The sequence below is a fragment of the Bos taurus genome, chromosome 1 (assembly GCF_002263795.3).
Source record: "Bos taurus isolate L1 Dominette 01449 registration number 42190680 breed Hereford chromosome 1, ARS-UCD2.0, whole genome shotgun sequence".
Taxonomy (NCBI): Eukaryota; Metazoa; Chordata; class Mammalia; order Artiodactyla; family Bovidae; genus Bos; species Bos taurus.
In genome coordinates, this window is record NC_037328.1 from 116,999,686 (window position 1) to 117,026,195 (window position 26,510).

Below are 26,510 nucleotides of genomic sequence, written 5' to 3' on the forward strand. Positions count from 1 at the left end.
ATCCCTGTCTCCTGCACTGGCAGGCAGATTCTTTACTATCTGAGCCCCCTGGGAAGCCCTTCTACACCATACTGAATATGTTATTCAGTACTGAATACGAGTAATATGTTATTCCTCAGTTTTAAAATAAACAAAAGCCAATGCCTTAGTCTTTTTTTTTTCAATTGTTTTCTGTGCATCAGTGAGCCAGATGTTCATTTCTAGAGCTGTGCTACTCAGAGTGTGATCTGAAACTGCTACCGGTCCTCAACAAGAATAATATGCAAAAATTGAGAAGTGCTTGGAAACTTTCATAGCAACTTGATACTGCCAGTACATTCAATCCGCATTTCATTTTTCTAGTGATTCATTTTTATCATACATCTATATCAGTCTGCAACAGATTGAAAATTAATTTAAAAAAAAAACTGGCCCTTCACCACAGATATTTTGAGAAGCACTGTTCTAGAGGGGACAGAAGCAGACTTCTATTTCTCTCCTACACCCCCACATCACGGAGTGCAGTGGGAAGCACCCCCACATCACGGAGTGCAGCGGGAAGTCCGTATCAAGTACTAAGTAAACGAAAATATAACTCCAAATGCATTTCGATTATTTAATGGTGACAAAAGACCTCCTGTGAGTAGTTGAGATGTAAATAGGGTCTTCAGTTCACAATCTTCCTTCTCCACAAGAAGCAGTTGACAGTTAGTCTACAACTGACCAAAGAGTAAAAACAGCTCTGACCCCAAAAATATTTTCCATACGGTCTACAGAAGCACTGTGTAGAGCTTTAAAAAAAGAAAAAAAAAAAAAAACCCTAAGCAATGTCAATATTAACCTTCCTTGCAGAACTCAGGAGAAATATAAATTATTTAACACTGCCTTGGACACAGTTTTGATAGTGCTTCTATACCTTTATGTAAACCAGCACCTTAGCAGAAAAAAAAATTCCAATGACACTTAAGACAAAATACGTTTGTCTTAGCTCTTCCCTGCTGCCAATCCCTTAAATGGTCCTAATCTCAACAATCCTGTGAGATTAATCCATGAATGAAATGGCTGGAAAAGGAAAGCAGCGAATTCCACCAAATTTTAATTGACAAGGCAGTATTTGCATATCCGAGCTGGGGCACATTGGATGTGGGTTGAAGGCTGAGTTAATTCTTGCCGAGGAAAATCTCTACACATTCAGAATGACTCTGGAAATGCTTGTAGAAAATTAAAAGTAAACAGGGAGATCTGTGTGTGTCGTGCCTCCCGTCCTTTCTCAGAGGTAGTCATGTGAAAAACTCCCAGTAGGACGCTGGTGCCCTGGTCCCAGGACCAAGTCAGCCTTGCTCCAGCAGACAGCTCTTCTCTCTCCAGCAGTTTTATTTTTTATTTATAATTTTATTTATTTTTGGCTGTGCTGGGTCTTCGTTGCTGCGAGGATTTTTCTCTAGTTGCAGTGAGTGGAGGCTACTCCAGTTGTGGCACATGGGCTTCTCATTACAGTGGTTTCTCTTGTTGGGGAGCACAGATTTTAGGGCGCACAAGCTCCAGTAGTTGCAGCACGTGGGTTCAGCAGTTGCGGCTCCTGGGCTCTAGAGCACAGACTCAGCGGTTGTGGCGCACAGGCTTAGTTGCTCCGGGCATGTGAGATCCTCCCAGATCAGGGATCAAACCTTCATTTGGCAAGTGTCTCCTTCATTGGCAAGCAGATTCTTTACCACTGAATCACCAGGGAAGCCCTCTCCAGCAATTTTAATCTCCTCCTCTCAACTGCTCCCAAATCTAAAGACATGTTCAAGTTTAGGATGCAATACACTCTTGCTTTACTGAACTACATCCAATTCCTCCAAAGATCACATTCATTTCCCATCTCGGTGCCTTTGCTCACACCCTCTGTCCAGAAGGCCTTGAAAACATCCATATTTCTGAAGACGTCTCTAATTCTCAAAGAGCTAACCCCTCCCTCATCAGTTCCCACCACACAGGGCTGCTAACCTTCCACACAGAGTTCTTCAACAGCAGGAACCATGTCTTATATTTCCCAGCATCACCGTGCCCTATACAGGCCTTCTAAGAGCCATTTGTTAATAATGACTGCCCCAGTTACTAGATCCAATCAACAAATATTTATTTAACCCCAACCATATCCCACACCCCCTCCCTGCCTCTGGTTATCAGTGGGGGGTAAAAAAGGACATGGTTTTTGTTTCATGAAACTTATACTGGTGGGAGGACAGAGCAAATAAGAAAAACATAAACTGCACTGAGTGCTGACCATCAGTTGCAGTGATAAAGAGAAGACAACCAGGCCGCAGGAAGCACACGTGCAAAGGCCCTGAAGAGGGAAACTGCCAAACTAAGAAGCGGCTAACGGCGAAGCCAGCCCTCTCTCTGGACCACTCGTCACCCCCACGACTCGTCTCCTTGGAGGTGCTGCGGCGGGGGTCCAGTCTGCCTGGTCCTGTATTTCTCTGCCCACTCTGAACAGGCAATCACTGCCAGGATTTCAACACAAAAATCACACCAAAATCCACATTTGTACTACTTCTACACAGTGCAACCTGGATTCCCCAGAGGCATCGCCAATAGAAAATATTAAAAAATGAACTGGGTCGCTCTACTCCCCTCCCTAACCTTCCCACCCTTGGGAAAAAAATTTAACAAGTTCTTTTGTTTTGCTTGAGAACCACCATCAGTCAGCTACCCACCCAACTGTATAAGCCAGTGTTCTCCATTTCAAAGACCTCTGGGGTTCCCAAGAACTTTTCAGCTACGTATTGGTGAGACCAAATTTTCCTCATATCCTTCAATCGAAGCAACATATTATAACAGACTAAATGGAGAACTAGATATGAGAATCTAGACATTAAACAGGTTCACAAAAATGTAAAACACTACTACTATTTTTCCACTATTGTTTTTGTTTGGAAAAATATTGCTCATAAAAACATTTTAAATATGAAATTGGTTTATCATTATTTGTAGATGAATTACTATATATTTCTAATATTTCTCAGGTCTAATTTCTAATACCGTAAGTACTGAGATATAAAAGCTCTATGGCATCTGGGTTTATTATAAAGGGGTCCTAAAATCAGAAAATTTGGAAATCACTGCTCTAAGCTAAAAATATTGGTATATCCTTGTACTCGTCCCTCTTACCTTACACATCCACTTTTGCCAACTCTTCCACCTCAATAACCTTTCTCCCAAATCCTTGTTACTCTTTCTTCCCAAGCCCCATAGGCCAAAAGGACCCACAAGAGTATCCTATCAAATCCTGGAACCTAGGAGTGTTACTTACTTGGAAAAAGGATCTTCACAGAGATAATTAAGTTAAAGATCTCGAGATGAGCTCATCCTGGATTATCCAAGTGAGCCCCAAATCCAATAACAAGTGTCCTTACAAGGCACACTCAGAGAAGGACAGACACCCGGAGAAGACAGTCATGTGAAGGTAGAGGCAGAAATGAGACAGATGCATATGGGCCACAAAGAGGCCAAGGGGTGTCTGGAGCCACCAAAGGCTGGGTGAGGAAAGGAAGCTCTCTCCCCTAGAGCTCCAGTCAGAGGCCAACCCCAGCAATGCTCCCTCCAGACAGCTGGCCTCCAGAGCTGTGAGAGAATAAATCTCCATTGTTTTAAGCCACCTGATCTGTGGTAACTTGTTATGGCAGCCATGGAAACCTAAAAGACCCATTCCCGGGCCTGCAATGTCAGCGACCATCTAGCCAGTAGGTCATTTTGCCTCAACGTGACCCTCAGAAGCACTGTCCCCTCAAACTGTGACCCTTAGTCATCTTAAATCTCATTCGCTTCACACCCTTGAACGGCCACCTCATGGGCTCAACCATAACATCCAGACACCTCCACACAGCACGCAAAGGACCCCATACATTGATCCCAACTTTCTTTCCCACTCCAACCAGCTCCCCACTGCATGCCCCACACACCTCAGCCCCATCCACCCCTACACATCCTCCAAGTCCGAGGCTTGAAACCTCCTCCTTACTAGGTCCTGTCAAAAGCTGGGTCACTCCCTATCATCTCCATAGCACTTTGTACATCCCTCTCAAAGACTATCCAAAACACTGTATTCCTTGTTTACAGATATGTTACTTCCTCCAGACCAGGTTTTCTCAATCTGGGAACCACTGGTATGAGAGGCCAGATAAGCCTTTGTTGTGGAGGGCTGTCTGGAGTACCAGAGAATGTAAGCATCGTCCCCTGGCTTCTGCCTACTAGATGCCAGCAGCAGCTAATACACACACACACACACACACACACACACACACACACACACACACACACACAGTTGTTACAACACCAAATGTCTTCAAACACTGCCCGTGTCCCTAAGGGGGGGATCACCCCAGATGAAAAGCGCTGCTCTGGATTGAAGTCTTCAGGGACCCGGGACCATGTCCAACACGCTCAGCACTCACTCACACTCCCATTCATGAAAGGCACTTTGAGTCCGAGGTGTGGGCCAGGCACTGTGCTCCAAGCCAGGGACACGGTAGGAAATACAAGTCTTAGGCCCTGTCCTCATGAAGCCACAGCTGGAAAAGTGCCTACAAGGTGCTCATTAATAATGACTGAATGATGGGATCTGTTTGGTGTGCATATATAGAGTTCTACTTCCCTTGGAAGGTGGAAAACAAAACCCAGGAGCTAAAATTTTTCTCCTCTTCTCAGGCCCTAGCACTTCATGACTACATGACTATACATGACTAGCACTGTATATCCCTTCATACAGAATACTATGTATTAATAAATGTCACTCCCTGAAAGCAGGCAAATGGTACACCTTATGTGTTTGTAACTCCAACTAAGCTACCCACAAATAAAGGAGAATCTCAACCAAGAAAATGAAAGCTAGACAGGATTAATCCCCAACACACTCCACAAAGGCCTGTGACCAAGCTATCTAGCTGCACCAGAGGCTACAGACAGGGCTAAGAACCTTCCAACAAGAAACAGGAAGATGAGAGTGCCTGAGCTTCCAGAGTATTCCTCTGCCCAGGAGACACTACTCAAGGTTCTGGCAAGCTCCAAGATCAGACAAATGGCTAAACAGTCCCCAGCTCTCACAGAGGCGCTGGGTGCCCTAAAATGCAGAGCAGTTCTCAATGCCAGGGCAACACGAGGGTGTTTACCAGCAGTGGAGGCTGTGTGCAAAGGGCAGGGCAAGTAAAGTTGTAAGGACAGATCAGGGCACACAAGTGCCGTGCGGAGATCTGCCTTAAGGAGGCATCTTAACCTCTGTGGGACTCAGCGTCTGCTGGTATTGCATGAGAAAGTCAGAGCAACCCATCCAGCTCCAAACATACCTGGTTTCCCCCCAAAATGGTACAGACTCACAGGATCCCCGCCTCTGAACAGAAAAGAGGGGTGCTCTCCGCCTCTTCCCACCACAACTCTTTCCACCAGAAATGGAAATAAAGGAGCCCTGTGAGCATACCCTCCACTTCTGAGAGGCTCTGAGCAGAATTAACCATCAAACAGACAAGACGCAGGTGATCTTTGTCTCCTGCTGTTCTAGGAGGAGAATTCTGGGAAGGTGTACTTTTTGGGGTTCTCTCAGTCTGTGATGATTTGAGGGGGACAAAATATAAATGGGAAGTACCATGATAATACTGGGCTTCCCAGGGGGTGCTAGTGGTAAAGAACCCGCCTGCCAATGCAGGAGATGTAAGAGTCGCAGGTTCAATCCCTGGGTCGGGAAGATCCTCCTGAGTATGAAATGGCAACCCACTCCAGTATTCTTGCCTGGATAATCCCATGGACAGAGGAGCCTGGCGGGCTACACTCCATGGGGTGGCAAAGAGTCAGACACGATTGAGCATGCAAGTATGCACATCATGACAACTTTAGATACTTTCAAGAGACTGACAACTGGTTCATGGTTTAAACCATGAGGACAGCTCTTGTTTACTTCTCAAGAAGCCCATGGAGAGGTGGTCCCAAAATCAGTTCAGTAGCTTTACAATTTCACAAAGCCATTCCGTCATCTCCACTTTCATCCACAGGCTCACTGCCTCATGGTCACAAGACAGGTGCCCTAGCTCCCACGACCATCCCCTCTTATTAATTTTCCAAAGGTAGCAGCTCTCGGGGCATTAACAGAGGGCACTGTCTGCCAGGCCTGTACTTTTTTCAGCAAGGAAATATGTTCTTCCCCAGTAGTCAGCCACAAAGCAGATTTCCATTAAATCTATCTAGCCAGAATTCAGCCATCTCAAGCTGCAGAAGAGGCAAAGAAAGTGAGGATCTGGCTTTAGGGGAGGAAAATTTTTTTTGTGGTAAGTAGGTAGGGGAAACGGGGATACGACTGATGGTGAAGTAGCCAACAAGGCACCTGGTACATACTGGATTGGCCAAAAAGTTTTTTTGGTTTTTGGCACAACATCTTACAGAAAAATACAATACAACCATATCCAGCACCATGCTGGTAAATGCTTCACAGCCAGCTTCTGAAAAAAACTAAAAACAAAACCCCTGAATTTATAGTATTTGCCAACTTCCCTGGTGTAAATACTCCCTTGGTGCCAAAATTAAAGCCACCAGCATGATATTAACCAGCTCACAAAATTCCTGAAATTTTAATGATCAGCTGCTATAAGCCTGCTCTGGCACACCACTGAATTGATACCTTAACATGTGGTAACAATTAAGTGTATGGCGCTCCTTCCCATACTCTAGAGGATTAGGTATCATCCTCTCCAGCTCATAGGTGAAGAAAATGACACAGCACCCCAAATCACACAGCTTAAGTGATAGGGCTGGAACACTCATATAACAGCCCCTAACTCATCACAGCTTTGACAGGTCATAAGTGCCTACACCTACACCCTTGAGATCCCTCTGCCTAAACCTCAGCTAAAGGGACTCTAGCTTGGTTTGGAACCAACAACAAAGCTGCACTCCTGTAAACTCAATCAAAGTCACCTAATAATTGTTCTTTAAAAAGAGATGGGAATACCTGACCACCTGATCTGCCTCTTGAGAAATTTGTATGCAGGTCAGGAAGCAACAGTTAGAACTGGACATGGAACAACAGACTGGTTCCAAATAGGAAAAGGAGTTGGTCAAGGCTGTATATTGTCACCCTGTTTATTTAACTTATACGCAGAGTACATCACGAGAAATGCTGGACTGGAAGAAACACAAGCTGGAATCAAGATTGCCGGGAGAAATATCAGTAACCTCAGATATGCAGAGGACACCACCCTTATGGCAGAGTGAAGAGGAATTAAAAAGCCTCCTGATGAAAGTGAAAGTGGAGAGTGAAAAAGTTGGCTTAAAGCTCAACATTCAGAAAACGAAGATCATGGCATCCAGTCCCACCACTTCATGGGAAATAGATGGGAAAACAGTGGAAACAGTGTCAAACTTTATTTTTCTGGGCTCCAAAATCACTGCAGATAGTGACTGCAGCCATGAAATTAAAAGACGCTTACTCCTTGGAAGGAAAGTTATGACCAACCTAGATAGCATATTCAAAAGCAGAGACATTACTTTGCCAACAATGGTCCATCTAGTCAAGGCTATGGTTTTTCCAGTGGTCATGTATGGATATGAGAGTTGGACTGTGAAGAAGGCTGAGCGCCAAAGAATTGATGCTTTTGAACTGTGGTGTTGGAGAAGACTCTTGAGAGTCCCTTGGACTGCAAGGAGAGCCAACCAGTCCATTCTGAAGGAGATCAGCCCTGGGTGTTCTTTGGAAGGAATGATGCTAAAGCTGAAACTCCAGTACTTTGGCTACCTCACGCGAAGAGTTGACTGATTGGAAAAGACTCTGATGCTGGGAGGGATTGGGGGCAGGAGGAGAAGGGGATGACAGAGGATGAGATGGCTGGATGGCATCACTGACTCGATGGACGTGAGTCTGAGTGAACTCCGGGAGTTGGTGATGGACAGAGAGGCCTGGCGTGCTGCGATTCATGGGGTCGCAAAGAGTCAGACACGACTGAGCGACTGATCTCTGATCTGAAAATTATGTCCTCCAGTAACAATGGTAGTGCACATCAACTGTTACAACATAGAATACAGATTAGTAACCAAAAAAAAAAAAAAAAATCACCCCTAAAGCCATTCTTAGTGGCACAGTGGTAAAAAATCAGCCTGCCAATGCAGGAGACACAAGAGACGTGGGTTCAGTCCTTGGGTGGGGAAGACCCCCACCCAAGAAGGAAATGGCAACCCACTCCAGTATTCTTGCCTGGGAAATCCCATGGACAAAGGAACCCAGCAGGCTATACAGTCCATGGGATCGCACAGAGTTGGACATAACTTAGCAAGTGAACAATAAACCCACTCTCAAGAGAGAGCAATTATCTACATGTGGGTGATAATTCTTCCAGATTATGTAGACATGCATATTTTTAAAGTAGAAATCATTTTACTGTGTAACAGAAGACATTTTTTTAATGTAAATTTTCCAAAACAAAGAAATAGGATAGTATAATGAACTCCCTTGTCACCATCATCCAACTTCAGAAATCTTCTAAAAACGATGAAAAGTCCAAGTATTTCCATGTTCCCTTCTCAGACTGGACTTCTCTCCCCACCTGGCTTTCCCAAATCAGACCTGAGGTCAGCCCTTCTCCAGGCTAAGTCCACCAGCTCCTCTCATCACTGCGCAGGGAACACTGGGAAAGGAAACCTTTAATCATGTTCACTCTCCTTACAGATCCCTCCACCTGCTCTAATTCCTGCCTAGTCTGTCAAGAAGTCTCACACTTGGGGTTCAGAGCCTCATTAAAAGAGCATTTCAGAACAAGCATCAGGTTGTCCAAAAAGTTTGTTCCGGTTTATCCTACAACATCTATGGAAAAACCCAAACTTCTTGGCCAACCCAAAACATCGCAATTCTTTAGAATTTCCACTTACTCCGTTCTCCTACCTCTGTTTTGTTCTCACCTGGGCGGACACACAACCGGGAGAGGCACTGCTAACTACCTCAACTAAAATCCTAGGGCTCCGTTCATCCTCATCTTCTCCCACTTGGTGCTCACTCAAGCCACTTTGCCTTCCAGACCTCCCTTCTTGGTCTTCCATCTTCCTAAGGAATCACATTTTATATCTGCAGGTGCCAGCCTAAGTGAAATATCCACCAGGCTGAAGAATGGTGGCTGCTCACCAAGTGAAGAGCCTCACATAAATTCCCAAAAAGCCTAACTGAAAGCCCAGGCCCATGATCAAACATAAAATTCTATCACCTCCAATATGTTCAAAGAACATGCTCATGGGACAAAGCAAGAAGTGAAGCACTGAGTAGCTTAGCCAAGTACACGCAAAAGGGAGCTGTGAATATCTCAAGCCCAGGGCATGGATTTCTAGTCTGCCATAAACCACGTACAGCTGATGGAAAACAAGCCTATGCTGGGAGTTTTAGAACAGAACTTCAGGGGCAAAAGCAGCTAAATGCATCTGCAGTATACTAACACTTTGAACAGCATATTTATCTAAAGACTCCAACACACCAAATAGCGGGGAGCAGGTAGAATTAAGGGGGAGTTTGGCTTATAACAGTCTCTACAAGTAAAGACACAAACTAAAGCAGTGGCTTTCAAAACTTCTGGTATGTTTAGGAATCACCTAGAAAGCATGTTTAAAATGCAAATTCCTCAATCTCCTTCCCAGAAATTCTGACTCAGCAGGTCTGGAGTGGAGGCAGGGCATTATGGCAGCATTTTTAAGGAGCATCTTTGACAATGCTCCTTCAGGTGATGGCAGCCCCTGAGAAATGACAACCGCTTGAGTTCCTTTGCCATGAAATTTGGGTGGCAACACTCCTGTGAGAAGCAGGAAAATGTGACCCAGTGCTTCTTACATTGGTTCTGGCCTAAGGGTCTCAGGCCAGAATCTCCGCATAAGTTAAATATAGACGTCCCTCCCAAACACTGGTATTGAGGGAGGTAAATGATGGGGCCCTGGCAGTGGTTGTTTATGTCGCTAAGTCATGTTCAATACCTGTGACCCCGTAAACTGTAGCCCACCACGCTCCTCTGTCCATGGAATTTCCCAGGCAAGAATACTGGAGTGGGTTGCCATTTCCTTCTCCATCATGGGGCCCTGGGGCCAGTCAATTCATCTCAGAGCTAAGTTTTCTCTTTAACCATCACTGCCTTTTATTCCCCCCGAGGAACTGGTCAACCTGTCTCTCCTTGAGAACAATTTCATCAACATCCCCCCTCTGAAAGATCGTTGAGAAACAAATTTTCCCTCCCCTCCCCTCAACCTCCCCAGCTGTGGCTAAAATAAGCATTTAATGTTTTAAGGGTTTTAGATGCTAACAAGAAAATAGGCGTTACCAAAATAAAACAAGCATTGGGACAGTCAGGTTATAAATACTCACAATTGCTCATTAAGAGTTCTTTCTGCGTTTTATTCATTTCCTCGAGAACTATTTACTGAGCACCTAGTCTCATCCCAGCGTGAACACCACTGACAAGCCCCTGCTCCCATGCAGCTGACATCCTAGTGTGGAAGGAAGAAAAGGGAGAGGATACGGACCCTAATAATGGAATTTCAGACAGTGACAAGCAGTACAAAATGTATTAACAGGGGCTTCCCTGGTGGCTCAGTGGAAGAGAATCCGCCTGCCAAAGCAGGAGACACGAGTTCAATCCCTGGTCCACAACTACAGAGCCTGTGCTCTAGAGCCAGGGAGCGCAACTCCTGAAGCCCAAGCACCCTAGAGCCCGTGCTTCACAACAGCAGACACCACAGCAATGAGAAGCCTGCGTACCGCAACTAGAATATCCACCACTCACCACTCACCGCAACTAGAGAAAAGTCTGCGCAGCAACAAAGACCCAGCACAGCCAAAAATAAAAATAAGTAAAATTATAAAAAAAAAAAAATTAACACAAAACAATGAACTAACAAGGATGAGAAAAGATGGGCCACAGGAAGGCCTCCTTGCCCGGGATTCTCTGTAAGTAAATGACAAGAGACATGACCACAGGAGCAACGAGGGACAAGAATGCAGACACAAGGAGCTGGGCGTGTGAGGAGAGAGGTGGTCCCACCACACAGCCTGGAGGAGGCTAAGCAAGTCACGAAGGAGCCAGCCCTCCAAGGGCAGAGTCCTGTGTGTGTTATTCTAAGGACAAGGAAGCCCTGGGATCATTTAATGAGGGAAGGGTCATACTAACAGTAGCTGACCTGTATTGAGCGACATCTGTGTGCCAGGACTGGTCAAATCTTATCTGTAGGAACAGGTGAGAATCCCATTCCACAGGTCAGATCTGAGCCAAACAGGCAGTAAGCGATACGGCCAGGAGGCAGAGCCAGGGGGTCCAACTACAGGCAGTGGCTGTGGAAGTGAGCAAGGACAGATTGGTAGGGCCTTGAAGGCATAACTTGGTAAGGAGTTTGAGTTTTATTCCAAGTGTGATGGAAAGATACTGGAAGGGCCTAAGACATCTCATTCCCTTAGAGCTAAGGGAGGGGACACCTTCTGGGGAAAGCCTACCATGCCTTGGATGAGCTGTGAGACTAAACTACTGCAACCTCAGCCTCATATATTGACAGCTATCTAATCCTGCCCTGCCTGCAATGGAAAATGCTCTCCAGCCCCTGCAGAACTGGATGCTACCTTCTCTCTAGGTCAGTGCCTCAAAGTGACCTGGACCAGCTGCTCAATCACCTTGATCTCGTTAGCAATGCAAATGAGGTGGAGCCCCCCCTCTCAGCCCTACTCAATCTAAAAAAACCCAGCCGCCTGTTTTTAACAAGCCCTACAGGTGTGCCGAGTTTGACACGTTATCCCCACGCAGCCATTCCCACCCTACCCCTTTCCAAACCTCGCTCCAATTGTCCCTGGGCAGCCCATGTCCCTGTACACCAGGCCATCATCCTCCAGGACCCTGCTGGTGGGCTTCTATGGCTTCTGATGCCTAGAAATCTCACTGATGCCCCAACCTATTTTTCTAACTAATTTGATTTCCTAAAAACATTTACTACTATTCAGTTGTTTAGGCCTCTTCTACCCCAGAAGTAAAAACTCCTCTTCCTTCATAATTCTACAGTTTCCCTCTGCTTTCAGCCTTGTAGCCTCCAAAGTAGATGGCAAGGAAGCTGCTTTAACCTAGACTTTCCCTAACACCCCACCCCTCAGTTACCAGATTTCTCTTCATTCATTCCCACTTCATGCCTACATTCCTGCAAGTACCTATGCCCTGGGCATCCTAGAACTAACTGCAGGAGGCGCCGGGTACTTCCGTGATTCCTAAGCGGCTCTGGTCCCTGCCCTGGGGAAACTGATCCACCGGGGGCAGGGGGCAACACACAAATAAATACATAATTACAAACTACATACTTATACTAGACAGGCCTCTGAGGAGGTTGCTGGGCTGAGACCTGAACGATGAAGAAGCAGGCCAACGGGAGTCTAGAACAACAAACATTTGGGTGCTGAAACCATGCCTTACTCTGGTCTCAGTGTTTTATGTTTATTATCTATATAATCGTTCAACGGTCCTACAAAGAAGGAAGTATTCTCACTCCCAATCTGCAAGAGGGGACACTGAGGCACGGAGAGCATAAGGAAGTATTGTGAACAGCAGAGCCGGGATTCAAACCCAAGCACACTGGCTCCAAAGCTGACCCTCCTAACCACAGGCTTGGGTGAGAAGAGCGAGGTGGAATGGTGCAGTGAGGGTGGAAAGGCAGATGGGATCCAGGTGGCACGTGTAGGAGCCCTAGGGCAGAGAAGAGTCAGCCTGAAGCAGAAAAGAAGTCAAGCGTATTGGTGAAACTGGAGAGCAGCAGGTGGACTGGAAACTTAGTTGGGACTGGACAAGTTGGGCGGGTGTGAGAGAAGAGGGGGAGGAATCAAGGAGCCCTTGCAGTTTTCTAAGGCCCTGTTTTCAAGGCTTGAGGACAGAGGATATAGTATTGTAACACAAGATATACTCAAGTCCTGTGGAGCACTGAGGCACAGCAAGCTCTCAAATGAATAGAATCAATTGATCAAGCAAGTTAAAGCTTCCAGGTCCCACCTCACCCCTCCCCCACACTTCTCTGCAGGAGGTCTTCTTGCAAGTTTCCATCCCGTCCCCTGGGAACTAGTTTCCAGAACACTATTAGCACCAGTTAACAACAATAAAAGCTGCAGTTACAGTAATAAGAATAGCTTTACCAAGAGGTGGGTTTTTCCTCACAAAAGCGTAATAGGTTTAGAACCAGAGTGCTTAAAATTTTCTGAACAGCACAATTATACTAATTTACAAATGAGGAGTCACACAACTTGCCCCAGGCCACACAACTGCAAAGAGGGTGAACCAGAATCCAAATCCAGTCTGCCTATTGGAACCTCACACTTCCATTAAAGTCAGCATTTCCCACAATCTGGGGCAAGTCTCTCTGATGGACTACACCAATGGTTTCCACTGAACTTTTTAAAGTTTTAATATTTATGGTCTTGTTTCAGGACAAATAATCATATGTAATATCAAGTAAATAAAAATTTTAAATGATATAGACATGATTTCATATGAATTTTTATATATCACATCAAATCCATGATGTCTTGTGAATTACTGCTTAAGAAACAGAAGACATTTCCTAAAAGGAAAAGAAAAAATTGGAAGTACAGGTGATGGAGAAGAGGGAACTCTTGAGGCAATGCATAAATAATCGAGGCTTGTGAAACACTGCTCACCACAGCCCCGCCCCAGAACAGCCAAGCACCTGTTCCATATTGTATTCAAATTTGGCTACAGCCCCACATAACTCTGACTCTGCTCCAGAGAGATAAAATGTTGGTTGCCTCCGGGGAAAGGGAAAAACATTAGAACAACTCAATTTAGCATAAATCACCCTTAACACAGTATTGGTCTTGACAGAAGACACCGTTTTTGCTGGTCCAACTCCTCTGCTTAACCCTTAACCACACACCTAGAGTCAGGTAACCTCTCCTGGGCCTCACTTTGTCAAAAGGAAGTTCTAAAAAGTGAGCTTTCAGGTCACTGCTAGTTTTAGAGTTCCATGAACTGTCATGAGACCCTAAAATCCAAAATCAATTTTTTCCAGAATCAGAGAGGCCCCAATTCTGAATGAGGGTTGACCTAAGGAATAAATGTTAAATAGTCCCACAAGGCATCCCAGGTTCCCCATTCCTTAACAAGAAAACAAGGGGAGGAAGGATGTGTTTGTGTGTGTTCAACTGCTCAGTCATTTTGCACTCTTTGCGACCCTACAGACTGTGTAGCCTGCCAGGCTCCTCTGTCCATGCGGGATTTTCCAGGCAAGAATACTGGAGTGGGTTGCCATTTCCTTCTCCAGGAGATCTTCCGGATCCAGGGATCGAACCTGCATCTCTCTTACATCTCCTGCGCTGGCAAGCAGGTTCTTTACCACTGCACCATCTGAGAAGCCTCTTAACTGGGGAGATGCTATCAATTATGCTGCCCTCTGGTAAGATGTGATGAGGCATTAATTACATGATAATGAATATCAGCCAGTGTCCCTGACCCCCAGCAAAACTTTAATAATCCTCTGCCACAAACGCTTGTTATTAACTTCCTTTACACCCAGTTGTTAGTGTTTGTTATTTCATCTGTAACACTGAACTTTTTTCTGGGTAGGAGTAGCAGGGAGAGATGGGTGGGGAAAAATCTGCAAAATCTCATCAAACTCCTGTCCTCCAGTTAAGCCTCCAGTGAGAACCACCTGTCAAACCTTCCCAGCTTCTATCCGAATTACTCCACCTTTAACATACTAAACCTCTAAAAGGAGTTGTCACTCCTTATCCTTGTGAAACATTATCAACAGAACAGTTTAACCAGAACAAACATTCTTCCTCTATTATTGAAACAGATACATTTATCAAAAGGGAAGTCTTAAGGACCCTCCTCGGCTTCTTTACAAAGCCCTTTCTGTGATATTCAGTTCAGTCACTCAGTCGTGTCCAACTCTGCCATCCCATGGGCTGCTGTATGCCAGGCTTCTCTATCCATCACCAACTCCTGGAGCTTGCTCAAACTCATGTCCCTCGAGTGGGTGATGCCATCCAACCATCTCATCCTCTGTTGTACCCTTCTCCAGAGGATGAGAGCTATTATGATATTGGTGGCCCTGTAAACTTTTAATAGAAGCTTTTTAAGTTCCCAGCAAGAGAAGTTCTGAAATGTGCTCTCTTCATGTTTAGCTGAAGAAAACAGAGGATGGGTGGCCTGCAGCTGGCAAACTCAAAGCACAGCTGAGTAGCAGGTGATCTTAAAAAAGAAAAAAAAAAAGGCAAATCCCTGGGCAAACTGTGTAGCCAGGGATGATCATTATAACTGGAGAGTTGTTACATAATTACTTGTTAACTACTGACAAACATATACATGACTACAAAATGCCATGGTTACTCTGGCCACTGAGGCTAGTTCAAGAGTGAAGGTTTCTCTAATTAATTTCACTCAAAGAAACAAGCAACCCGGGGACCCATTCCCTTCCAAGGTAACCTGACTGCTTTTACATACACAAAACAGCCTCCAGCAATTAAGCCAATCGCCTCTGGGGAAGAAAATCAGTGTTTCCCTGTTAAATTGATTTTTAAAGGGAAGAGGGGAGACAAAAGTACTTTCAAACAGCTAAATATTCATCACCTGGACAAAACCAACTTCCACTCCAAAGTGGAAAATTTGAACAGAAAAGGTCTTCCCCAACCCACCCCACCCCCGTCCCTGCTCAGCTGGCGCAAAACCCAAGACCTGTGTCGGAGGCACTGCATTCCAACATTTTTCAAAAAGTTTACGAGGATTTACCGAAGCGGCGGGGAGAAAAATAAGGCAGGCAGAGGCGGGGGAGAGGGAGCAAAAGGGTTTCCGCAAGGAAGAACCGGGTGAAGCGCCCGGCTGCGCCGCGCAAGGCCCGGTAACCGGGAAGCGACCCGGCACCGGGAGAGCGAGCGCCCCAGGGGAGCGCGGGGCCTGACAGCTGCTCGGTCTCCGCCCCCAGGGGTCCCCCCAGCACCTCCCCCCCGGTCCAGCCCCCGCCGCCAGTCCCTCTCCGCAGACCCTTCCCCCGCAGCGCCGGCGATGCCCACTGGGCCAACTTGGCCCTGGGTCAGCGCTGCGGAGCGCAGCCCCGATTGCCGGGGAGGCCGCCGGCGCCCTTACCTCCTTCTGCTTGGGGTCCTGCGGGTAGACATCTGGCGGCCCGAGCCGGGGGCGTTTCAGCGGTCTCTGCTCATAGCTGAGAAGCCCGAAGGCGGCCATGATCTCTCATGTTAACCGGCGAAATGAATGAGAGTTGGAGCTGGAGCAGCCGCCTCTGAGCACCAGGGAGCAGCACTTTGCAGACAGACTCCCTCTCCCCCCTCCTTGCTCGCTCACTCGCTGTGGCGCTGCAGGCAGGAATAAAGCAGGTTGGATGCTGCCGCTGCCCGGCACGCAGACACGCACTGATGGGGGCAGACTTCGGCGGGCACCCCGCTGCGCTGGAGCCCCCGGGACGCACCGCCGCCCGAGAGACTGGAGGTCCGCCGGGGTCTTCGGCGGCGCCGACCTCCCTTTCCACCCGCCCCCCCTCCCCGCACCCCGCCACCCGGTCCCCAGGGGGGAGGAGCAGCTGATGGGAACGTGTGACTTTTTTCACCAATGGACCCAAACCCACCCCTGCCGGGCGCAGGGTGGGGGTGGGGGAGGGGCACGGGGGAAGGGGAAAAAAAAAACTTTTCTTGGCGCCCCAGGCAGGTGGCTCAAGTGCTCGCCCTAGGCGAGGGTGGCCCGCCTAACCCGAGAAGAGACTGAGAAGCAGCCCGCCCCCGCCCCTCCTTCTAAGACAGGGACCCTTCCCCCGCTCGCCACGAGCCCCGCAGACCCCGCCACCTGGGCGCGGACCCGGCTGGGAGGGAGACTGGCCTGGAGGGGGGTTGGGGAGGGACAGGCATTCGGACGGTGGGGAAGCACCCTGTGCCTCCTAGACGCCCGCCGGGCTCCGGTGGCGCATCCGCGGCTCCGGTGCCCTCGGCGGCTCCGGGCAGGCGCCGAGCAGCGCTGCTGGCGGTCGCGGCGGCTGGAGGGGGCCGTGCTCACGGTGGCTCGGGGCCGACTTAACCCTTTGCTGCCCCTCCAGGGGCTGGGGAAGGAAGGGGGCGCGAAGAGGGTTGGCAGCGAGCGTCGAAGGGAGCAGCGAGCCCGTGGGCGTCTCGGGCTCCTCCAGCCCGCCGCCCCCAACCCTCACCCGGACCGCAGCTCCTCCCCCCACCAACCCCCCGCCTCCGACAGTTTACCTGTTGGTCCCCGGCTAGTGGGCAGGGGCTGCCGGCAGCGGCGGCACTTCGGCGGCCGCAGCCTCCATGATTCGGGTTGGGATGGGGGGCGGCGGGAGAGAGGGGGGACTGGATTTGATCTGGTTTGTAAGGTATCAGACTCGCCCGAACGAGCTCCGGGGACGCCGCGAAGTTTGCCACAGTCTGGGGGCGGCGGACGACGCCAGCTCGCCGCCGCCGGCGTTCTCGCCCCCACGGCCGAGGAGCGCGAGCTTCCGAGTTGGCGGACGGCGGCGCGGCGGCCACACTGAGCATGCCCAGCTCGGCTGCCGGACCGCGGAGGAGTTGGCTGCGAGCGCGCTCCGATCCGCCTCTCCGGGTTTTCGCAGCCGCAGAGCGCGCAGCCCGCGGGCCCGGGCGCTGGGGCTGGCCCTGGGGTGAATCTGGGCGAGGGAGGGGGTGCCCCCAGGACCCCTCTCCCGGCGCGAGCTGGCAGTCCGCCTCGACCTCTGTTAAGGTCGCTGTCCCCGTGGCCTGGGCCGGAAACCTCACCTGCGTCGGGCGTGTGGAGTGGGGCGGGGGGATCCTCCAGGGGAGACCTTGGTCATCCAATCCGCCCGCGCTCCTCGCTCGCTCTGGGGCGTGGGCACCCAGATGCAGGGCCACCTGCCGCGAGCCCTGCGAGACTACAGCCGCGGAGGCGGGCCCGGTCTGTCCCGAGGGGCCCAGCGGGAGGCGCGCCCGGGAGGATGCGCCCGCGCTTGGCCAGGAATGATGGCTGCCATTTATGGAGCCCTCGCTTCGTGCCAGGATCTTGACAGTGAAGGTCTCTGGTCCTTTTAAAAAAAAAAAAAAAGGAAAGAAACTTACAAGGTTTTACTGTACCCCTTTTATAGATAGAGAAATCGAGTCACATTAGGAAGGCCTGGTGACTTGCTCAAAGCCACGAAGCAAACTGATCACAAGTTTCTGATCTATTGCCCACAACTTGGAATTGCGAGGAATGGGTTCCTCAACTGCTCTTGCTTGATAGGGTCAGGTTCCTCCCACCTTGAGGAATTCTCAAGACTCCTATTCCATTCTCTATAAGATGGTGCGAGCCGAAACTAACCCCAAAGCCTTTGTATAGTGTCAGGCACATTGTATGTGCTCAGGGAGATGTTGGTTAAACCTGATTATCTACTCAAATCTGATGACTTAAAGCCAAGGCAGTGGTAATGGGGCCGGGGTGTGTGGGGGGGGAGGGGGGCGGGGTGCGGGTAGCGGTGGATATAAGCCACTGGGGACAGGAGACTAGTTCTTAACTCTTGACTCTGACCTGTTAGCACTTCCCAAGGCAGCTGAGGCCAATTCAGGCCGGTGGTTTCCGGATTCTTTACTCAATATGAGCAAGTACTTTTAGAGAACAGGTCCACCAAGAAGCGTTTCCCGACCCCCCCTGCACCCTCCCCAAAGGACTTCTCTTCCACTAACACCTTGGGTGTAACTTCAAAGCTGAACTTGCCCTTGGGATATAGGTATCTGTCAAATCTAACTTCCTTGGTTGAGAAATAGTTATCTAACTCTGTTATGAAAATTGTCAAACCAAAATGCAGAAAAGATAGCATAATGAACCCCCAAGTACTCATCTCCCATCTGTGACAATTAGAAAAGTTTTGCCATTTGTGTTTAATCTCTCCTGCCCCCAACACAGTTACATACACTGGAAAGGACGGTGTTGTTCACTGTGGTGACTTGGGTGCACAGCATGGAAACTGGCATGTGGTGGGCACTCAAAAAGATGTTTGTTAGCTGGTGGGATGGATGAGTAGATGTGGGTGAATAGGTGTGTGGATAGATAGATCACCAGTGGTATTTTGGTGGTACCAGGTTGAAAGATGTAACCTCAATTCTTCCCTTGAAATACCTAGGCAACAGTCTCCAGCTGGCCTCCACAAAGGAAAAACTTTTGAAGCACTCAAAATCATATCTGACCATAAAGATTTTAAAATCAAAGTGAGTTAATAATGTGTCCCTAGTGTTTGGGGAAAAGGGAAAAGGAGAGTTCTGTTGATCTCCCTTCTTTTTCCCTCCCTTGTTTTGAGACAGTCTGGCACGGATTCTTTGGCCCTTTGAACATTAAAAAAAAAAAAAGTGAAATTAAAAAAAATAGCTTCCATAAGCTGTGATACTTCCTCAAAAATCATCATTTCGCTACATGGACTTCTCATGGATATCTGGTTCCCTCACCCTGACATTTGTACCTGTCACAATCTGCCACCACCTACCAATCCAATTTTTTCTTCTTAATCCCTCACCCCACTTAGCTCTCACTCGTATTTCCAAATATGAAATTCCTGGGCCCTTCACTTTCTGATAGCCACCTAAGGACAGTCCTTAGAGTCGACTCCTGTATGAAGCCCACCTCGAACTCTCTTTTTTTTTTTTTAATTTTTACTTATTTATTTTTAGTTGCCCTGGGTCTTCTTGCTGCGTGCGGACTTTTCACTAGTTGCAGCGAGGAGGGACTCCTCCTGGTTGCAGTGAGTGGACTTCTCACTGCAGTGGCTTCTCTTGTTGCAGAGCACAGGCTCTACATAGGCTCAGTAGTTGCAGCTGGCGAGCTCTTCAGCTCGGGCTCAGTGGCCTGTGTTTAGTTGCTCCGTGGGATGTGGAATCCTCCCAGACCAGGGATCAAACCTGTGTCACCCACGTTGGCAGGTGGACTCCTATCCACCACTACCAGGGAAGCCCCCACCTCAAACTCTTGAGGCACAAAATCATCTTTTGATTCTTTCAGTACCCTTAACACAGTTTTCATTCTCATGTTTTTCACCAGTTTTATTGAAAAAATAACTGACATCCATCACTATACAAGTTTAAGGCATACAGCATGATGGTTCAATTTACATATATTGTGAAATCATTACTGCAATAGGTTCAGCTAACATCCATCCTTTCATATAGATACAGTAAAAAAGGAAAGAAAGAAGGGGGAAATTTTTCTTTTTGTAATGAAAACTCAGGATATACTTTCTTAACAACTTTCCTATACACTATATGGCAGTGTTAACCATAGTCATCATGCTGTACATTACATCCCTAGTTCTTATTTATCTTATAACTAAAAGTTTGTATCTTTCAACCACCTTCCTCGGTTTCCCCATCCCCCAATCCTCTGCCTCTGGTAACCACAAGTCTGATTTCTTTTTCTATGAGTTTGGTTTTGTTTTGATTTTGTTTTTAGACTCCACATATAAGTGAGATCATACAGCCTTTGTCTTCTGTGTGATTTATCTAACTGGGCTTCCCAGGTGGCTCAGTGGTAAAGAATCCACCTGCCAGTGCAGGAGATGCAAGAGACATGGGTACAATCCTTGGGTTGGGAAGATCCCCTGGAAGAGGAAATGGCAACCCACTCCAGTATTCTTGCCTGGAGAATCCCATGGACAGAGGAGTCCATCGGGTTACAATCCATGGGGTCGCAGAGTTGGACATGACTGAGCATGCACATGCGTCTGATTTATATCACTTAGCATGATGCCTTAGAGTTCCATCCAGATTGTCACAAATGGTAGGATTTCCTTGTTTATTTAATGGCTGAATAATATTCTACAACATCTTTATCCATATGTCCATTAATGAACACTTAGGTCATTTCCATGTATTAACTACTGTAAGTATAGCTGCTATGAACTGGGGATATAACTGCTATGAACTGGGGGTACAGGTATCTTTCCGAGTTAGTGTTTTCATTTCCTTCAGATATATTCCCAGAAGTGGTCATTCTCTTCTTTTAATATCGCATCATTTATTGGCATACTTTCAGACTTGCCATACAGAATAGTCTTGTTCACCATCCCCACCTTACCCTCTCACTCTCCTTCCATTCCAGAGCTGATCTTTAAGCTCACTAAGGCCAGTTAGCCACAGGGTCTCTGCTGTGACTGAATTTCCATCACAATGCTGGTTAGTACAGCAGGTAGGCACAGATTCTTTATCAAATAACGTGAGTCTCATTTGCTACTGTTCCTGTGGAAGTGAAAGCTTTAGTCACTTAGTGCAACCCCATGGACTATAGCCCTCCAGGCTCCTCTGTCCATGGAATTCTCCAGGCAAGAATACTGGAGTGGGTAGCCATTCCTTCCTCTAGAGGCTCTTTGATCCCAACCCAGGGATCAAACCCAGGTCTCCTGCATTGCAGGTGGATTCTCTACTATCTGAGCTACAGGGAAGCCCACTGTTCCTATAAGGGGCATCTTATCTTTTTGGTTAATGACCCTCCCTTCCCTAGGCCTGGGAACAGTTTGTACAGAACATGAATTACTCAGAGAACACCAGGGGCTCCCCAGAGAGGCCCCAGCTTAGGCCTCAGCCTAGCAAGAAGAGATGGGAGAAGGCAATGGCAGCCCACTCTAGTACTCTTGCCTGGAAAATCCCATGGACGGAGGAGCCTGGTGGGCTGCAGTCCATGGGGTCACTAAGAGTTGGACACGACTGAGTGACTTCACTTTCACTTTTCACTTTCATGCATTGGAGAAGGAAATGGCAACCCACTCCAGTGTTCTTGCCTGGAGAATCCCAGGGACGGGGGAGCCTGGTGGGCTGCCGTCTATGGGGTCGCACAGAGTCGGACACGACTGAAGCAACTTAGCAGCAGCAGCAAGAAGAGATGAGTTCAGGTGCCTGAGGAAGTTTAACACAACTGGTGAGGAAAGGGGATTGAAATGCAGGCAGAGAAGGAGGAATTATAAGCCATTTAAAGCATATGGGACTTTATCCTCCAAGCATGAAGTTAAATCTCTAGGGCTGCTTTTGTGGGTTGAGGCATGTTTAGAAATTTGTAAAAAGGGGCGTGACCTTTTTTGTTGGGTCACATCCAAGGACTCCTCAAAGATCCCTGAGCCACAGGGATCTTCCTAGCTGCTTCTGTTCTTTCTGCTAGTCTTGGTTTTTCAAAATTCTACAAGGAGTCCCTTGTAGTTCATAGTTGAGTCCTCTTTTGTGTTCTTGGATGAGGTTCCTTTAAGACAGCTCACAGGCTGGCTTTTTCTCCCTGCATTTAGTCTGTAGGAAATGCACAGATGTCCTTTGCCTGTACACACTCTGGGGCAGGCATTTTCTCACCAGCCTTATCTCCTTGCCCACATGGACACATTCTGCAAGTCACAGTTCTTCACCTTGAAAGATCTCAACTCTAGGTCAGAGACTACTTCTTTGGGTTCTTGCAAACTGCAGCAGACAGAGGCTAAATGCCCAGGCCAGTGATCCCCTCAAAACTCTTTTCATGAGGCTTGAGGGGAGGAATAACATTTCTTGGGAGAGAGAGACATGATCATATTTGCCAAGCAGATTTCAGAAAATGAGAGTAGAGAATGGCTAGGAGCAGAAGCAAGGTGCTGGCCCTCCAGAAACAATGGTCCCCTTATCCTTATTTTACAAATTAGCACTTGAGGCTCCGGAGGTGAAGTTAACTGGTGTGAGGCCATTGAGTTAGCAAGTGGCAGAGCTGGGGTCAAACCTGGGTCCCTCTGACTCTCCATTTATTATCAGTGTGCTACCGTATTAATTACCATTTATGTAACACTTATAAAAGTGAACCTCGGAAGACAGACCTTGTAGAAGAGAAGCAAAACTCCCAACAGCTCACTCTGGCATAGTGCATTCTTCCACTCAAGTGGAAAGGAACAATTCTCAGTGTAGTGCCTGTAGGTGAAGTAATTAAAGTTGCTGGTTTTCCCCATGGGACTGAGGCTTGCCCAGGTGTATGTATTACTGTGTTGTGTTAACAGATTGTCTAGAGGCAGTCTTGCTTATTTTCAGTTTTTCTTACATCCCCATTACATTTAAATGTATTTATCTCATGTCTGGTTCTGAATCAAAAAAATAAAAATTCCCCCTTTCTTTTAGGCTCTTAAAAATAAGAAAAAGGAAAATAAGAATGATTTGAGAAGGAATCAAAATAGAGGATAAGAGAAATGAGGGATTCATCTGGGGACATTCCAACCAAATGAAGTTTTTAATATGGTCTTTAGGCTGTTCAGAGAAATGTAAAGAATACAGACATAAAGACTTCCTAAAGCAGTATTGACAATAGAATTATATTGCTATTCTAAATATATACTTTTACATTTTCTGGCAGCCACATTAAAAATGTAAAAATAGATAAATTAATTTTAGTAATACTTTTGTTTAACCCAATATAAGCAAAATATTGCATTTCAACATGTGGCCAGTCTTTGAACTGTGGTGCTGGAGAAGACTCTTGAGAGTCCCTTGGTTGGATCTCCTTGCAAGGAGATCCAACCAGTAAGTCCTAAAGGAAATCGGTCCTGAATATTCATTGGAAGGACTGATGCTGAAGCTGAAACTCCAGTACTTTGGCCACGTGATGCAAAGAACTGATTCATTGGAAAAGACCCTGATGCTGGCAAAGATCGAAGGTGGGAGGAGAAGGGGATGACAGAGAATGAGATGGTTGGATGGCATCACCGACTCAATGGACATGAGTTTGAATAAGCTCCGGGCGTTGGTGATGGACAGGGAAGCCTGGCATGCTGCAGTCCATTGGGTTGCAAAGTCAGACATGACTGAGAGACTGAACTGAATGAGATATTTTGCAGTCTTTTTCATTTCAGACCAGCCACATTTCATGTGTTTGGCAGGCACATATGCCTACTGGCTACCATATCGGTCAGCCCAACTCTAAAGGGAATGTTTCAGTCCTCATGAACCTGTAACGTGTGGGATCTTAGTTAAATCACTGAGAAAGCAGGAGAGTTTCCAGGTTAAAAGAGCAAAAAATAATGGAAGGAATTAAAGATGAAAAAGGTCAGAAAGTAAAGAAGAAACATAAAGACAACTTGGGAAGACAGTGGATACCCAAAGAGCACTTAGTAGCTCAAGAGACAGAAGTGTCACAGAGGGAAGGACCTGGAAAGAAAACTCTGGGGACTGAAAATCAAGGGATGAGATAGGTTGAGTTTTGAATTACAAAGCTGAACCAATGACAAGGCTGAAGATTTAACCTCATTCACCAGCAAATTGGTGTCTGCCACATTTACAAAAAGGACAGCTAGTTGATTTCTACAGAGGGACCGTGGTGCACAGGGCAGGATCACATACCCAGCTTTTCGGCACCAGAATCCTATTTTATTCCTTTACCCAGAGCTGTTACAGCAGACAAATGCTACACAAACTCAAGAAAAAGTTCAGTAGAAAATCAGAATGCTAGGGACTTCCCTGGTGGTCCGGTGGTTAAGACTCCATACTTCCAATGCATGGGGCATGGGTTCAATTCCTGGTCAGGGAACTGATTCCACATGTGGTCAAGAAATAAAACAAAAAAAAATTAAAAAAAAGAAAATCAGAATGCTAATTATTGACACACTGGAATAGCCCTTTCCAGGGACTGAAATAGGGATAGCGCCTTATTCAGATCACCTCCAGCTAGTTTTCAAGTTTGTTGTAAAAACAAATTAGCAAGCAGAAGGTTGTTTTAGTAAGCATAAAATTAAAGCAAGGAGAATAGAATACTCTCTGGGGAATGTTCACAGAGGGCCCCATGGTAGAACTCACCGACCTTGTGACAGGAATGGGACACGTGCCACACCTCAGCCCAGGGGTGCCTTTGGAGAATTGTTACTGACCAATGCTTGTATGGGGCTTCCCTGGTGGCTCAGGGGGTAAAGAATCTGCCTGCAATGCGGGAGACCTGGGTTCCATCTCTGGGTCAGGAAGATCCTCTGGAGTAGGAAATGACTACCCACTCTGGTATTCTTGCCTAGAGAATTTCATAGAGAGAGAAGCCTGGCAAGCACAGTCCATGGGGTCACAAAGATTCAGACAAAACGGAGTGACTAACACGCTGTCCTCTCCAATGCTTGTATTATTTACTCTATAGCAGAGATTTCTGGGCATCCGCAATTTTTTTTTTTTTTTAGGTTTGTTTGTTTTATGTTGGACTTGCATAGTCACTTCTGGACTCTAGATAAACCTGCCTGAACTGGGTCCACATTCTCAAGTGACACTAATCTATTGGTGTGGAGGCAGACCTGCCCTTTTGAGTGTAGCCTGTTGTTATAGCCCCAATTGAGCAGCTCCCCTCAGAGGGTGGCTCACCCACCTGGCTCCTGTAGCTCAAGAGAATGAGTTCCTTATTATATGGGGACATCTGCTAACGAGGGCTGGCTTCAGCCATTTCTGTTGAGAGAGACATATACAGAAAGAGAAGTTCATTTTCAGTTATGTGATTCTTTGGTTACTGCTTCCTTGGTGTTAATTAGTCAGAGATCCAGCCTTCATCATCTATTACTTACAGACTATAACTCATCTGTTAGGATGTTTTACATCTGATGAAAGTGAATCTTACAAACCTATATTTATTCTATGATGAAGTATTTCAGTTCTCAGAGAATTCTTTTCCCAGTTCCAGGGACATCCTCTTGTACTTCCTTATATACCTGCTACAGTCACACAGATAACATGGAAGGCAGAATCTGAATATTACACAAAATATCTTGACAGATTGAAATGATAAACTAAATTAAATGGATCAAATTTCATATAAGAAGAAACTCTTTTCCCCCACCTACTAGACATATCAAAGACTGTTTGGTATCTACTGTTTGTTAAATCTAAAGTTTAAATTCTAAGGAATAAAACATAAATGCTGCCAACTCTTTGATCTCAGTAGCATTTGGGGAATAGCAGTGCACAAATCAATTACATGAATCCTTTATATAATAGCATTTTTTAATTAATATTGCTAAACCATTGCCCAACATTCTCACCACTGTGCCTTTTTCCAAAGCTGTTAACAAATCATAAAATTTAGCAATTTGATTTTTATCTTCCTTCATATCTTCTGCTCACCCTCTGGCAGAGTTGCTATCAATCAGCCAAAAAATGTCAGCAAGAAGATGGAAGAAACAGAGTTTCTGCTTAGTTTTCAAATAGGAAAACCAGGGCTTGACTAATCTAGAAGTGGCCACAAGAGATCAGATAAAGTCAATGGCCCAGGCCACTCCTTCTGCCTGCCAAGTGTGCTTAAACTTGGTCCTCCTCCTAGCTCTTCCCCCTCTCTGTTCCTTACCTGCTAGTCTCCACCCTCCTTTTCTGTTCCAGTCTATGCTTTTCATAGCCTCTCCAGCCTCTTTTTTACTGATACTCAAAAAGGACTCGTCCACCTCCTCAATTCAAGATGTTCATCACTGCATCCCTAGCTGGCCCCAGTTTCTTGTTTGCAGGACAGGACCAGGTGGCTGAGGTTACAGGGGTCAGGACAGAAGGGAGAGCAGCTCTCGGCTATAGTTGTGGAGTGTGGAATTGCAAACTGAAAACA

The 26,510-nt window shown here is 46.8% G+C and overlaps 1 protein-coding gene across 10 annotated transcripts in view; it reads right to left on the reverse strand.

Moving 5' to 3' along the window:
• MED12L (mediator complex subunit 12L) overlaps nt 1-17,870 on the reverse strand; it is a 362,689-nt gene extending 344,819 nt beyond the window's left edge. For 8 of the 10 annotated variants that reach the window (XM_005201810.5, XM_059885773.1, XM_024990950.2 and 5 more), the window contains exons 1-2: nt 17,210-17,299; nt 16,095-16,321 (exon numbers count right to left, since the gene is read on the reverse strand). In XM_005201810.5, coding sequence (XP_005201867.1) covers nt 16,095-16,193 — 99 coding nt within the window. In that variant the 5' untranslated portion in view covers nt 16,194-16,321; nt 17,210-17,299. Of the gene's footprint in view, nt 1-16,094; nt 16,322-17,209; nt 17,300-17,740 lie in introns of those variants that run through there. The other 2 variants (XM_024990948.2, NM_001206505.2) reach the window with 2 other exon arrangements.
• Nucleotides 17,871-26,510: the final 8,640 nt, after the last annotated feature.